This window comes from Anoplolepis gracilipes, chromosome 7, assembly GCF_047496725.1.
Source record: "Anoplolepis gracilipes chromosome 7, ASM4749672v1, whole genome shotgun sequence".
Taxonomy (NCBI): Eukaryota; Metazoa; Arthropoda; class Insecta; order Hymenoptera; family Formicidae; genus Anoplolepis; species Anoplolepis gracilipes.
Window position 1 is genome coordinate 8,862,392 of NC_132976.1, and position 15,961 is coordinate 8,878,352.

A 15,961-nucleotide genomic window follows, 5' to 3' on the forward strand; every position below is an offset into this window, starting at 1 on the left:
CATCTCTATCTATAAATCTGTACAAATCCGTTGATTCAAAATAAAAGCTTTTTCTTACTCACCGACACTGATGCGTCAGCGAAGTTGTCGATATTGGACGCTGTTATCTGTAACATTCAAATGTAAAATCTAAATTATAGCAGTGGTTAAAGTAATTAATATTTAAGAAATTATTATTGTACTCACCAAATTTTATATTCGATGCATGTAATAATAAACAGATATATTTAATATAGAATAATTTTATAAATTTAAAAAACTATTTTTTTAGAACTAGAAACTTTATAAGATTTACGTAAAAATCTTTATCTCTGATTGTGTAAGTCTCTTTTGTTTAAATTATTCAAATAAATAAATTGAATTAATTCGTATACGCAATTTATAATAATTAATATACAAATAATAACAATAATAATAATACTTACCCTAAGGTTACTTCGCTGGTGCGGGATGCCTCTCCTAGGCCTCCTCCTCCTCTCAGATATTAGGGTTGTCAGGAACTATTATTTTATACGCGCGATATATTTTTTTTTTATTTGTTTAAACCGCACAAAAGTAAAATCACGCAATATTTTAAACCGTACAAAAGTAAAAACGCGCGATACTTTGACGACACTCTCGAATGTCGGAACGAAAATCCCATTTCACCACGCACGAGAATCATATTTGGAGTCGACAAGTCGGGCACGACCAAACTCTGAGCAAAAGTTAAATCCGGAGCGGAAGAAGACGAAAGATCGAGGGAATCGATCGCGAATGGGGTTCGCTCGATTCTCGTCCGTGCAAGTCCGCATCTCAGGCCGACTCAAACTCATTAAGCACGATTTCGGATGAGCATATGTGTCTATCATACAGACAGTCCACATGACACGTCATAGGACTGGTAGACGGATCAAGAGGAACACTCATTTCATGAATGTTCAACAATCTGAACATTTATCAAATGGATCGAACATCTTTACCGAACGTAAATCATGACCTAAATCCTCCAGTCGACATCCTCAATGCAATACGTATTGTTGGTAGATGGTGCAAGAAAAGGGGCCCATCAACGATTTATTCCAACAATCGACCGACCTCTAATCGGTTAGGACCAAAACCCGTTGTCGAAGCAGACCGTGCTCTCAACAATCGATTATCGAGCGTTAGCTCAATATTAACCGGGTGTATTTATGTATCTCTATACACGAACCTACGTCTACCTACGCGGCCGGCATTCACCTCAGCCGCGATACTGAGGCGTGTGAACGTTGTTGTCCAGTAAGAAATGACGATTGAAAAAACGCTAAATAAACCGGTAAACGACATCTATTCGACATTTTCTTCAATCAATCATTTTTCACTGAAAAGCAACGCTGAGAGAATCCCATTTAGTCGGCGTCAAATACGATCCCCGACAACAATTTCGTGATCGAAATCAGAATAATAGGAACGAAAACACGACCGCGATCGCGATTACGAGATAAAGCCGAGAATGTGAACAATAGCGCGCTATATGTCACCGAGATCGAATGTTATTACTATATTTCAGAATATTTCTAGACGTATTTTAACACGTTAAGATTTATCGTATAGTATTATTATACGTATTATCGTCGCGAGAAACATTTATGGCGCGCTCGACCTCTAGGTGACAGAACGCGAGACGCACGTGCCGGCGCCGGTACTGAAGTAATAACACGTGCGCACGTTACGCCCGCCGGACTCGGAATGAATGGCGCACAGCTGTCACGAGTCAGATACGCGGCGTTCTCTCCTCTCTCCTACTACGCAACGCATGACGTCAAGGAGAAGGGAGAGTATACTCTTGCTCTCTCTCTTTCTCTCTCTCTCTCTCTCTCTCTCTCTCTCTTTCGCTCGCGCGCTAAAAGTAATACGCATTATATGTATTATACTGTCATTTAATTTGATGCGTTAAAATGTACATCAAGTGATTCTAAAATGTATCCAAAATTTCTAACTAAAATGATGTTATTATTGCACCCTAACAGCACACATGTTCAAAAGATGTTTATAAGAGATCTATAGGATGTTAAAACACGTTTTAAGCTGTTAGGGTATAGATACATTTAATGCGCTTTAAAGCGTGTACGTGAAACGTGATTACGTAATATAATGCATAAAATACTTTAACTAAATAAAAGCAATATCTTACTTGTTACGTACGAACTGTACGATTCTATTTTCTTATTAAATTTATTATAATAAACAAATATTGTGACGAAAATTATGTCGTTAATGGTGATATGTCAATTAAAAATTATTTGTGAAGAATACAAATTTTCCAAGACACAATTAATTGTATCTTAGAAGATTTCCATTTTATATGTAATAAATATATAAATTTATATTATATGTATATTATATACATATATTACACACATATATATATTTCATATACATCATTATTTATTATTATATATACATTATACATAAAATAATTTTAATAATTTCTCTAATAGTAGGTATATTTATTGTTTTCCATAACATGTATTAAAATGAAAAAAATACGCGCAGGTAAAATAATATAATGAAATATATATTTCCGTGTTCTTTTCAAATCCGCAAATATAAATCTAGCACAGACATGAACCAATTGGTATTTTACCGACGAAAAATGAATTTGGCCATGTAGTTCCGTCCGTTCTAAAATGGATCATATTGGCGCTGCAAGGAAAAAACATCATATAAAAAACTAGCCTCTTAGGCTTCTCTCTATTTGTACATAACCTTATACTTGTATTTCGTTAAATATTATAATATATAAATGCATATTTGTTTTATATAATCAAATATAAGTATGATATTGTGGTTTTTTTTGTAATAAAAGTGAAATCAATCTTGTCGTTCAACAAAAGATGCCACCAAAACCTTCAATGGTAATTTGAATCTATCTACTATTTTTAATTAAAAAGATGTTTATTATTAAAGTAAGTTGATTGCAGTAATAGCAACATTAAACGTGAATGTAAAATTTATTTCAGAATTACAAACGCAGCAGCAAAAATAAAAAGAGTGTAGCGCAAACATGTGTTCCTTGTAAAGCAGTAGATGCGAATAATGCAAGTGGTTTGAATCTAGAAGTAGAGGATAAATTTGAATTGGAATTATGTTGGTGTATACAACAGTTAGAAGCGAGTTTAGCCAGTAGCAAGTTGCAGCACAAGCAGGCACAAGATCTAAATAAACAGTTACAATCATTAAAGAGTAATACTGCGCCATTAATAAAAAAGAGACAAATAATGAGAAATACATTGGGAGACTATAGAGAGAAGATGGCTGAAGACGAACGAAAGCTTAGTAGAACTGTATCAGCTGTCAAGTTCATGAATCCTGCCTCGGCAAATAAAAAATCAAGGTTTATTAAAAAAGCTGTTCAACATAGTGCTCAGGAATTCAAAGAACACTCAAATGATGACAGAACACAAGATACAAACCAAGTTAACATTGACAGTAATAAGACTCAAATTCCATTTCAATTTAATTTTTAGATATGTCAGTAAAATCAACTTTTATACTGTATTAATATAATGTATCAGACTTTTGTACAATGTTATCTTAATCTACACACACACATGTTTTGAAAATTGCCTTCTCTTTCTAATTAAAGAGTTATTTATAAAATGTGAAAAACATATTATATGTATTATAATTCTGTTATAATAATTAAAATTCTGTAATAAATTTTATATATACATTATATATGCAATTTATATATATATATATTGAGGAATATATTCTTAGATTCATAAAATTTAGTTAGCATATTGCAAGCAGGAGAAATTTTGTCTATACATGTATAGATATATACATGGAATAATTTTTAATGATAATAAGGAACATTTCTGAAATTTTACTAATTAAAAATTTTAATAGTTATAAGTTGTATATTATTATTATGAAATAATATGTAGAAACATAACATTTAAAATGTTATTTTCAAGGCACATCGTGAAAGTAGGTCCTGTGGCGCAACGGATAACGCGTCTGACTACGGATCAGAAGATTCCAGGTTCGAATCCTGGCAGGATCGAAATATTTTTTTTTTTACTTTTAATTTAAATATACTTTTTATTCTCGCGTATGTAAAAAAAATTAATATAATCATATAATAAGATGTATCTGATATCTAACTCAAGACGAATTTAACCGCCATAATAATTTTATGTTTTACATTTTTAGTACATATAATTTAAAAAGATATATTTTTTCAACCATTAATTTTATTTGTTATTTTTGCAATACATATATAGCTTCCTTTTCTCTATAATTCTTTTTCTGAATTCTATTTAATTTGTATCTATATATACATATATAAAAGTTTTCGCCATTCAAATATTAGATTAAAGCGCGGTTCACTATGTCGTCAAAGATTTAGATTGGTGTGTCGCATGACAATCAGCCAATCGCATTTCAGAAACATGCTCACGTGACTTTCACGAGAAACAATTGTTCGTGGATTGCGAATGTACGATCTCTTTTATTCTCAAGATACATCATCTTCTTCCCCTTCCTGAAAAAATGACTCATATGGTTATTATAGTCTAATAAAGAGAACATTTAATATTAGCGTGTTCTTCCGCTGACTCAACCTAATATTACGCAATAGATTCAAGCTTGAACGTGTAACTTTTTTAAGGGCAGGTCGGTATTCTATAGCACACGTGTAACCCGCGGTCCGTCGTAATTAGGGAAAATGGCTGGCGATTCGTCGAAACATGTTTTGACAATTGTAATTGATTAAGCCCCGATGTTCCACGAAGAATTACGTCACGGTAGGAAGTAATTTATTATAAGATCGTCCGACCGAGTGTCGGCGCGATGTTAAAATTCGATAGTGTCTTCGCGTCTCGCGAATCATTCTCAGTTCATTTCGTGCGTAATTTGTTCGAGTGTGTTGTGTGTTTCACGTTATTTGTCACTACTGTCAGAAAATATATTGTTCTCTCGAGAAGAAGCTGGTATCATTTCTTTTTTTTCTTTCCAATATTGTTTTCCTGCATGAGGCTTGTGCAAGTTGCATTGCTATTAAATGAACAATATGTATGATTTATGTGTTGTTGCGCGGCCCCCATGGTTTCGCGTTGACATGTCATTTTTCTCGTCTCGACAATCCTCATGCACGTGAGACAATATTTGTTACTCAACGCGACATGCTTGCGAGAACATGCAAGATACATCCGTTATTTGTAGATTTATCTCGATATTGCAAAACGTGGATCGTTCGTATTTAGATATAGATATCTATTATATGATACTTTGTGTATACAATATAGATAATCATACTAGTACACATTTCTTAATATTAACGTCACACAATAATTTATTCTTGTATACAGGTGAAAATGCAATATACCTGCTGCATTCTCTGACATAACATCCCCTGAATGGTTAGGTGGATGTAGAATCTGCAAAGTTACCATCATTATCACGCCAAGTAAAGAGAAATTGCACCATGTGTCTTCTGTAGTTTCTACAATCATGGTTTAGACAAAGGGTCATTAAGGCGATAAAATGCCTGCCAGTTTAGTTAATAATGGGACAGCATTTTGCTAGTCTCAGAGAATTCTTTAGAATGGATGGTGAAAGACAACCTGCTGAGATATGCGCTAGCGCGCTCAGCCAACCATTGCCCCTAGAAATGGTGAATCGAGATATCACCGAGAGTCTGTCCGAGAACGAGACCAATGGCAATGTACCTGTAATGAACTCTAATATACTGCCGAACAGACTAGAATGTAAACTAGAAGGGAATTTGGACAACGATTGTTTAAACTTAGATGTAGACAACCATAATTCTAAATTCGAATCTTTGTATAGTCAACCTGTTGAAGCTCAGGATACAAAGCAAGTTTGTAATAATGGCAATGTTACTAGTGAATCGTCGTTTAAACAGCAGCAGGAAGCATGCTGCAGTAGTTCCAGTGGTAGCAACAGTAGTAGCAGTTCCGAAGATAGTCCTATAAATCCACCGTTGAGAAGATCGTCTAAAACTTTATCGTTTGGAAAGAGAAAAAGTATGTATATTAAACTGAGATCTCTTTTCATGTACACACTAATTCTGTTGCTCATTGACCTTAATTGAAATGTTTGTTCGTGTTAGATAAGCAGCGTAACAAGGATCAAAGTCCAGTGTGTAATCATGTTTTATCATCGAAGAAGAAGCGTAGCAACTGGGTGTTGAAATTTAATTGCGCTAAGAGCAAAAGCTCCAAAAACACGGACATTATTCCTGGTCAAGGGAATAGTAATTCAGATTGCGTATGTACTGGTTACAGGAGAACCGAGGAGCATCCTATGGGTGCGGGCACCGTGTTTAATAGTCGATCCGCTCCGCAAAGTCCCGTCCTCGGGCCTTTGCCACCTAGCCCCGTAATTGATTTATCGCGATTTAATCCCGAAGAATTTCCTATGGAAGTATGTTTTTGTTTCTTTTTTTTTTTTACAATGTTTAAGAGAACCATATATTAAAAATTCAATTTAGTTGAATCAACGTTTCTTCCTTTTAAAGGATTGTGACGAACGCGCGCGAATACAACGCGCACGAGAAATGGAAGAGGGTATCGAACCTCCTCCTGGTTATAAGCCTAATTATCCTACGGGAATACAAGTTCATCCTAATGGAATAACGGTGGATAGTTTGGCGGCATTGTTCCAAGCACATGCCGGTATTCAAGCTGCTGCTCTCACAGCTTTATCGCAGATCGACTTTACACTAATTCCAAATATCGAAAGACCCGCTCATACGCAGGTAATCGACCTTTTACGTAATTGATTGTGGATGTGCAATTTATTAATTTTTTTTCATTCAAATTCAAAGTAATTCAGAAATTCAACTATAAAGAAAGGTTCTTATGAAATTTAACGAAACAAGTAGAGGATTAAGACAAATTCTTTAGGTGTAAAACAAAAGGAAATTTTAAAAAATGCAAAAAATTTGGTAAGAATAAATAATAAAAGTATTATTTTCACAAAATATTACTTTTCGCGTGTTTATCTTTTTTTTATAATTTTTGTATAGTTTACACTTAAAGGACATTTACTTTTCTTGTTCCTCCAACCCTCCATTTGTTTTGTTAACTTATAATGTTTACGATGTCAGGTCGATTATGTCCACTGTCTCGTGCCGGACTTAAGGTCGATTACGGCTTGCTCTTTTTACTGGGGTAAAATGGATCGTTACGAGGCGGAACGCTTATTGGAAGGCAAGCAAGAGGGTACCTTTCTGTTACGAGACTCGGCGCAGGAGGAATTTTTGTTCTCCGTGAGCTTTCGAAAGTACGGACGTTCGTTACATGCGAGGATCGAGCAATGGAATCATAAATTTAGCTTCGATTCGCACGATCCAGGAGTTTATGCTTCCGAAACAGTACGTACATATATGTGTATTTATATTCCTACAATTTGTTCTCATAAATAACAGATGCGAAATAATTTTGATTATACATCCTTTATGTAAACTTCTTACAGGTATGTGGATTAATCGAACATTATAAGGATCCCTCGTGTTGTATGTTTTTCGAGCCTATGCTCACTATTCCGTTACACCGAAATTTTGCATTTCCGCTGCAACATCTATGTAGAGCGGTGATAACCACGCGAACGACATACGATGGCATCAACAAGCTCCAATTGCCAAAGACACTCAAGAGTTATCTCAAGGAGTACCATTATAAGCAGAGGGTGCGAGTCAGGCGGTTAGACACGGAAAATGATCTACAGACAGACTGCAGATCCATATCATGCTTGCCGATATGAGTCTTCGCATATTGATATTCGATAAAACTTTATCATACGTTGCATAATTACATTTTTTTATCGACATTCTGTGCCGCCGTATCAAATGCGAGCGGTATGAATGCACATGCATTGTAATACCAGGAATATCATGACTTTGACCCACAGTTACACAGGACATTATTGCAATATTAGCAATAAAAGCATTATATTCATCTTAAGGTGGATATACACTGAGCGAGAAGACAACGAACCAACAGCAAATGCGAATATTTGCTGTTAAAGTTTAAAAGACGTTGCGTACCGTCAGCGTTTGATTCGCTGATGATGGTGAGCATCAAACAAATTTTACGCGATATAGATAAAAATACAGTTCAATGCAAATGTTTAATATAACATAATAAAGAAACGATGTGCACGAATACGAAAATTGCATTTGCTTTGTGTTCGCTCAGTATATATCTATTTTTAAACGGCAGTAGCTTTCACGGAGGAAAAAGCGTAGTTATAATTTAAAACAAAAAAAAAAAAAAAAGAAAAAAAAAAGAAAAAAATAGTGGGACTTGTGCAAAACTTGTGCGCGACAGGTGCCTATGTTCTCTTGAAGAAGTAATCCCATATGTAAATACATCAAAATGACAATGCTTCGTATACATACGCACAGCATATTGCGGAGATCGTTTATGTAAACTACAATATCTCATTGCTACCATTTTTATTATTACTGCTATTTTTATTTCTCTATTTTATTCCTGATTACGTTATCTTTTAATTGTTACTTTGAATATGTACTTGAGTATATATACTTGAGTATGTACAATTTAACGTTATAATTAAACTTGTGCGAACAGTTTGTACATTGATAATTTTTATAGAATGATACCAAAACTTATGCCTTTAAAAGGCATGGCAATTTAGTCTTTTAGAAATTTTATTATGAAAAATTATGATGTCACATCACATTTTTAACCTTTATACGTAACTAAATGTAACTAAAGTTACAAAATCATTGCAAGATCTGGTTCGTATTACTCCTATTGTGCCTATTTATAATGTTAAATATTAGGTGAACGCTGTCTGTGTTGATGTTCATCATTGGCAGATAAAAAAAAAAAAAAGTAATTTGTGTAAATTCTTTAAATTTTGAAACGCGCGTGCGTGGAGGAGATATCAGATGCAATGAATTGAACTTAAAGTAACAATGCAAATCATTAAAATGATAAATTTGCAAAATATTATAGTATGAAATTGTTAAAAGTATTGGTTAATGGTTACTCATATAATGAACTTCGTATTAATAAAAATTTAATATTTATAATGTGTACATATTTTACCGATGATTCAGTACCTACAATATAATACAATTATATGAAGAAAAGTGTGCTTGTGAAAAACATGTTAATTTTTTCCATAGCTTGTATCACTTCCATAAATGAGACATTTTGAATCACACATGAAAAGAAAAAAATTCTATGTGACAGGTTCTCTTAATTTGCCAAAGATATATACATATACATAAAACAAGAAAAGTGTTTTAATAAATTATAATTTATACCTTTATATCAAATAAGTAGAAATAAGGAGAAAATATTTTTTTTAACTGTTGAAAATTAAGATTTTAATACGCATAAAATATATACAATCTTTAATTTTTACAACAAAATAAATTCTTGCTGTGTTTTTATATCTGTCTTGTGTTAAATTTAATGCCACAGTTAATTGTTTTAAGGCTTGTATTTTTAGTTACATTCTCATAATCACAGATTTGTTTTAAAAATATATGGAATGTTGAAACTATATATTTTTTATATAAGCAGAAAATATATCAGTTAACAGAAAAATATATCAGTTAACTTTCTATAGTACATATTGCATGATTGGCAGCAGTACTTTGTAGTTGAAGACGAAGAGAAGCAAGAACATTGCTAGAAAAAATATGTCTGTTATATTATAATTAGGAAATATATTAGGAAATATTAAAAGATTCTTCTATCATACAAGAGGTTAAGGTTGTAAGCATCACTTTTTACAGATGACTTTATCACAATTGCAAAATTCGAAGTGTAATATTATTCCAATATTTATAAAAATTTTTTTACTAATATAATGCAACTTATTTCATATGATTGCATTATATAAATGCAAATGTAAAAATTACATGTTACAAAGGATACTGATAAAATTCCTCTCCCATTTTTCCACCATGTATAACTCCGTGACAAGCATATATCGAAAATACCAATACGTTAAAAAAGATTGTAAACTTCGTATAGGATTAACCATTATGATTAATGAGTGATTGTTACTTAAATTGAATGAAAGATCAACTTTGGCAAAAGTACGACTTTAGACTTTACACTTTACCATGACTATTCCTTTGAAGCGAAGTCAAAGGCTTGTTTACATCAAATTTATGTACCTAATTTATATTAAATATGCATAAATCGGAATATATATGTATATATTGTAAAAATGTGTAAATACGTAAATAAAACCTACGTAAGATTCTGGGATATATATTTGTCGAATTCACTCAATGCTTTCTGCATCTCGGCATATTTTGCGAGATCGCAAGCCTCGCGTAATGAAAGCCACTCGAATGCCTGATGCTCATTCGACAATCTTACTGACTTGTCCGGATCAAGGAGTTCTGCCAGCCAATAGATGACAATCTTCGGCATTCCGTTTACTTTATATGTCATCTCGTGCCTCGCATCCTCGAAGATCTTGAGATCACTCAAGGTGAAACCAGCTTCTTCTCGAGTTTCACGCAAAGCTGTCTCCATGTCGGATTCACCTGGATCGACGTGACCTGGAGAAGACATTAATTGACTGTTAAAAATCAATTAAAGCGAGCACGATCGATGCAGAGATAGCCTTTTAATCGGTTCATTTGACAGGTCGTTAAATGAAAAACGGAGTACCGGGTATGTACGAGTGGACACAGACCTTTAGGTGGTGTCCAGTGATGTTGCCCGTACGATGTCTGCATCAAGAGAAACTGGGTAGTATCTTGAAATCGGCGAAAAATAACGAGGCCGCAAGCACGTTGCATGATGGATAATTTTCTATTCTAAGAACCTCAATTCTAAATTCTTCTCTATACTTCAAATCAGCTGTCTTCCCTCTAAATTAAGATTCGCATTGTTGTCATTGTTCACATTTACCACGTGATTACGTGTTCGAATAAGAATGAAGAGAACGAAAGTCACAATTTCAATTCTGAACTAGTTATTATTAGAATATTAAGACTTTTAAAAGAAAAAAATTCACAATAAAGCGGGACAAGTTTTTAATGTTTAATCTCAGTCAACGATTTATCGACTTTAGTTTTCAATCAGCTGTTCACTGAGCCGTGCAGTAGTACATGCGTCATTTATAACACATCTGATGACTAATTGGTGATAAACATATATATTTATATATATATATGTATAATTTTTATATTTGCATTTATACGATGCCATAATTATGAACTAAGCCATTATTATTATATTAGTAAAAAAATATATAAATATTGAAATAATATTACGCTGAATTTTGCAATTATGATAAAATCAAATGTGTAAAATGTATGATACAAAATATATATATATATATATATATATATATATATATATATATATATATATATATATATATATATATATGCATATATAATAGATTACTCGACAGAAATATCTACATATTTTTTTTATAACATATATAATTAAATAGAAAGACTTAATTTGGTAATTCGAGATGTACGAATGACTGAAAAATTTGTTTGCCACAAAAATAAATTTAAAACACATACCACATGCGTATATTCCTCGTCCATTTGTGTGATCTAACAGGTGTTTCTTGAAATTTGTTCTCTTTTTTTTCAAACAATGGTCTTCAAGTGTGCGTTCAAGAGAATTCAGTTTTATTTTATAACATTGATATTGTATTAGCAATATTTATAAGTTATCCAACACAGATATCCATCGTGTCTCTTTTAAATTATCAGCCGCCCTTTGTACTTTATTTTTATCTGCGAATTTATAATTTAAAGTAATCTTGGCGAAAGTGAAACTTATGCATATTGAAAAATGTATCGACTAGATACTTGTCATGTAACAAATTCGTTTAATTCTAAGAAGCGTATAAATAGATGCGCCGACGGCTTTGCTTTCGAGCGAAATATTTTTCGTATTTATTATACATCGCAATTATATATACACACAAATTTTGACAGTATTAGAAACAAAATAGAATTTATGTGGAATTCTGTTGCTGTATCAAATTGGATAGAGATCTCGGCAAAAAGGAAAAGAGAAAAGAAATGATCGACAGCTCGCGTGTCGATGATAGACGCATGTGTGTTTTGACAGGAATCTGAATCTCGGGAAACAATGCGTGTTACCATTTTATTATAAACGTTTCGCTACATTTTGGCTAGATACCGATCACCAGAAAACATTTAGCAAAGCTGTATGTATGTATCTATCTACAGAGATTGATGTGTGTGTGTGTATGTGTGTATGTATGTATGTGTGTATGCATGTATGTGTGTACGTATGTATGTGTGTATATATGTATGTGTGTATGTATGTATGTGTGTATGTATGTATGTATATATTCATGTGTGTATACATGTGCGTGCAAATAGTAGAGGTGCACAGCTGTACGGGCAATCCACATACACACGCACGCGGCAGAAATTTATATTTCATAGCGCGCTTATTTTACGTACAAAAGAAAGAAAGAAAAAAAAAGATCACAAGAAGCTCCTCTCTCCGACATTACGTTAGAGTCGGATTTTAAATGTCGCCCGTGCAGCTCTGCGGTTCTAATCGATTTCTTAATAAATCTTTTCTTTATGTGTGTTAAAATCATGAATGTCCTTAGATTTTATATCTCTCCTTCTTTTTTTCTTTCTCGATCGTTAATTTATACATTTATTTCGTAAAGCAAGCGAGCGAAAGGTGGGTTTTTTATGTATAGATTACGGTATATAATTAATTCGTCTATATGCCGAGGGGAGGGGGGAGGGAGGAATTTACCATTAATGCTATCTGAAGGGCCTTACGTTAACATTAATAATAATCACTATTATGATGTGTATGTCTGTGTGTATCTCTATAGAGTCATTTTGTTACACAACAACCGCTTCCGAATTACATTCCTTTCTTTCTTTTTTACAAGATGGTAATGATGTTCAGTATTATATAGTATTAACTCTGATTGCTGTAGGAACAAACGAAACTTTCGATCATTACATCCTCCAATCTAATTTTCTATAACAGTGATTGAATCTCTCTCTTTCTCTTGGAGGGGTATAAATGTTTGCATTAAACTTTGACTCTCCTTGTGAATCTTGATAATTACTATAATCGCTATTACTATATCGTTATATTACATTATCTTGCTTATTGATTGAAATGGAGTAATCCGACGACACGAAACTGGTATGGTTATACACAAAGAAGGTAAGTCCCGATGCCAGTGCTGCATTAATTATTGTAGCACTTAGAATCTTTATCAAGATGTTCGGTAACAGACAATTGGCGCCGATACTTAGTTGCTATCAGTCATTTCACGATTCGCAACACGATGTACCGCGATTGTACATAGTGTCGGTGCGCTGAAGTTAATCCGTATTTCTCAGTGTAGCAAGTGTTAGAAATGTGAAAAATCATTGAGTTTATATAGTATGTAAATAAATTAGTCACTGCCTATTTTAGTGTAACATACTTCATTAATCTTAGGCAAATATAAAAAGTTTGCGATACTCGAGTTCCAAAGTGTATGATCTTGGTGTGTGAGGTTTTCTCTCTCTCTCTCTCTCTCTCTCTCTCTCTCTCTCTCTCTCTCTCTCTCTCTCTCTCTTTTTCTTTCTCTCTCTATTAATTTAGTACCTTCGTAATATATATATTACATACACCAAGTCTCTCTAGTTCGCTTCTAAGGTGTACAGTGTAATTCCTAATTTTACTTCATTCAACTGCAAATATCCTTGCGAATGAAAAGTTTTTAAGTGTGTGTAATACAATATAGCCAATTACAATACTTAAGTTTAATATTATCATATCCTTCATGTAGAAATAACAGATCCTCATTATTACTCTGATATACTTTAGGTTTATATAATTCCAATTTTTTAAAGAATGATGAAGTACTTGCATGTATTATTCACATGAAATGTGAGTGATAATAATTCGATGGTGTTCCTAAATTATGTTAATAACTTCTCTGCTTCTCTACCTTCATATAGTATTGTGTATACTATATATACTTGTCGTCTCTATGATAGAAATAAAAATATTATTAATAATAATTATTATACGCTTTAATTGGCTAATGTCTATATAGTGCTGTGTATCTTCAAAAACTTATACTCTACAGATAAAAAAAAAAGTAAAATATCATAAAAATGTTCGAAAAAAAAATAAGCATGCTGCACACACGTCGTGCAACACAAATTAAAATAGTAGCTCAATTCGTACATATTTGTAATTGAATTATTTCCGATTAATGTGTATGATAAAATGAAGGTAGATTCTCATCGACACATAACGCTACGCGTATCCCTCAATCAGGTTTTGTCAAATTGTTTACAGGCAAAAACCGCGCTCATAAAATTTTTCATTATATATAAAACGTAAGATCGGAGAAAAACAGGAAGTTATGAAGAATTCTCTTGACGTTGTAGATGCACTGCTTCTTAATTTTTTTCCCTTCCGCAAAAACAGAAATAGAACGTTATTTTATAGTATAAGGAACGTTGTTCCCGTGAAAGACGTAATCTATATGTGAGAGATGTTTCATTAGGCACATTGATGATCCGATTGGAATCTTCACGTTCCAATTCTACTTTAATATTTCCGCATTTTCATGGCGGAGCATTGCTATAGCATACGATTCCACATTTCAGTAACATACTAATTCGAATGCAGACACAGCTTCAACATCAAGAATAAAGGCATAAGACATATAATACTGTTTAGAAATGAAGCGACAGTTTATGATGGATTACTCAAGAATTGGGAGGGCAGGTTGACCTGTAAGCATGACAGTGATGATTTTCGGTCGGATGCACGTTTCCCTGTGTTATCGACAATGAAAATTCGAAACTAATAAACTAATTATTGTGTCTAACGCCAGCTTCTTCGTAAATCAGGTCAGCAGGTCCATCCATTTCTCTCTTAGCTTTCTATTTTTTTTTCTCGCTCTGAAGGCGTCACGAGGACCCGACCTAGTTCTTCATTTTGGCACTCGGGAGTATTTTTAAATACGTATTAGCCGTCACGGATCACAGTTTCGAACTTTTATCAACGAACCGTTAACAGCGGTACCTCCAACGACGAGGGCATCTCTCTTTGTCTGTCGCTCATTCTTTCCTCTTTCTTTTTTTCTCTCATTTGATGACGATACTCGTCGACCTCGGAGAAGGGGAGGAGGGGGAAAGGAGAATCGTTTAAACGAATATTTCTTGGGTATCGGATTCGGAGTCGGAGTCCCAGAAGAAGAAACAAGAGTAAAACTCCTCAGTGACCACCGCCACTTGGTGGCTACGTTCACGAGGTCGTTATGGATTGGCGCGATTGGCGGCTAGGGCGCCCGTAGCCGACAGTCACAGCTTGAGCTCGTTCGCGATCTTGCTGGCGATATTTTTGAAACCGATCGATGTGCCGGAGATACGCTTGAACCGCACCCCATTCAGAGAAAGTCGTGGCAGTTTGCAGACCTCAATCTCCCACTGCACCTGGCTGTCAGTCGCTGCTTCACCGTGCGCACACAGCAAGAGGAATCGTTCGCGTTGCTCGTATTGGCATTTATTAGCGTCCAATACCTAGAATGTAACAATACAATGTTATTATAATAATAATGATTATCTCTATCATACAAAAAACCACACCCAAAAAAAATATTTTGCTAATGTAGATAGATTTCTAGATGTCTCAATTAAAATTTATTGCTATTTTTTTGTGTCTGTTAGAATATTGTTCGTCATATATAGAATTTAATCTAATTTATAATTGTCCTTAACGGTAGGCCTTAAAGATAGGCACCATAGAAAAATTTTCTGTCTAAATTACACTGATAGTACAGATATAAATTCCGTTTCTAATCATTTAAATTGAAGTACGAAACATATACAGTATTACAATATTTGCTAATCATTTATCTGTTAATTTTTCACACCTACAAAATTTTTGTTAAAGTGCCGGATCATTTGTTTTGAGTGAGTGCACACATA

At 33.7% G+C, this 15,961-nt stretch overlaps 4 protein-coding genes and 1 non-coding gene across 24 annotated transcripts in view; 3 read left to right on the plus strand and 2 right to left on the minus strand.

Moving 5' to 3' along the window:
• Nucleotides 1-2,542: 2,542 nt before the first annotated feature.
• Nucleotides 2,543-11,198, minus strand: Apf (purine phosphoribosyltransferase family protein Apf). Of its 3 annotated transcripts, none has more exons than XM_072895691.1 (3): nucleotides 10,687-10,810; nucleotides 10,237-10,549; nucleotides 2,543-2,667 (listed from the first exon to the last, which is right to left on the minus strand). In XM_072895691.1, exons 1-3 carry the CDS (start codon nucleotides 10,790-10,792, stop codon nucleotides 2,577-2,579), a joined length of 510 nt encoding a protein of 169 aa, XP_072751792.1. In that variant the 5' UTR covers nucleotides 10,793-10,810; the 3' UTR covers nucleotides 2,543-2,576. The 3 variants fall into 3 exon arrangements, with proteins under 3 accessions (XP_072751792.1, XP_072751790.1, XP_072751791.1); XM_072895689.1 differs by lacking the exon at nucleotides 2,543-2,667 and adding an exon at nucleotides 4,301-4,513 and having other exon boundaries at nucleotides 10,687-11,198; XM_072895690.1 differs by lacking the exon at nucleotides 2,543-2,667 and adding an exon at nucleotides 9,941-10,156 and having other exon boundaries at nucleotides 10,687-11,195.
• Nucleotides 2,682-3,621, plus strand: LOC140667598 (UPF0488 protein CG14286). The gene is made up of 2 exons (XM_072895688.1): nucleotides 2,682-2,879; nucleotides 2,985-3,621. The coding sequence occupies exons 1-2, from the start codon at nucleotides 2,859-2,861 to the stop codon at nucleotides 3,489-3,491; spliced, it is 528 nt and encodes a 175-aa protein (XP_072751789.1). The 5' UTR covers nucleotides 2,682-2,858; the 3' UTR covers nucleotides 3,492-3,621.
• Trnar-acg (transfer RNA arginine (anticodon ACG)) lies at nucleotides 3,961-4,033 on the plus strand. Its single transcript has one exon. It is a non-coding gene; the product is annotated as a tRNA-Arg (tRNA).
• Nucleotides 4,517-9,259, plus strand: Socs36e (Suppressor of cytokine signaling at 36E). Of its 3 annotated transcripts, none has more exons than XM_072895685.1 (6): nucleotides 4,517-4,775; nucleotides 5,340-6,017; nucleotides 6,104-6,417; nucleotides 6,485-6,751; nucleotides 7,103-7,369; nucleotides 7,471-9,259. In XM_072895685.1, the coding sequence occupies exons 2-6, from the start codon at nucleotides 5,537-5,539 to the stop codon at nucleotides 7,756-7,758; spliced, it is 1,617 nt and encodes a 538-aa protein (XP_072751786.1). In that variant the 5' UTR covers nucleotides 4,517-4,775; nucleotides 5,340-5,536; the 3' UTR covers nucleotides 7,759-9,259. The 3 variants fall into 3 exon arrangements, with proteins under 3 accessions (XP_072751786.1, XP_072751788.1, XP_072751787.1); XM_072895687.1 differs by having other exon boundaries at nucleotides 4,520-4,775; nucleotides 6,512-6,751; nucleotides 7,471-9,258; XM_072895686.1 differs by lacking the exon at nucleotides 4,517-4,775 and adding an exon at nucleotides 4,796-4,961.
• Nucleotides 11,199-11,626: 428 nt separating the features above from the next.
• LOC140667879 (serine/threonine-protein kinase MARK2) overlaps nucleotides 11,627-15,961 on the minus strand; it is a 90,279-nt gene continuing 85,944 nt past the window's right edge. For all 16 annotated transcript variants that reach the window (XM_072896193.1, XM_072896209.1, XM_072896208.1 and 13 more), the window contains one exon: nucleotides 11,627-15,553. In XM_072896193.1, the coding sequence (XP_072752294.1) occupies nucleotides 15,335-15,553 (219 nt within the window). In that variant the 3' untranslated portion in view covers nucleotides 11,627-15,334. The remainder of the gene's footprint in view (nucleotides 15,554-15,961) is intronic.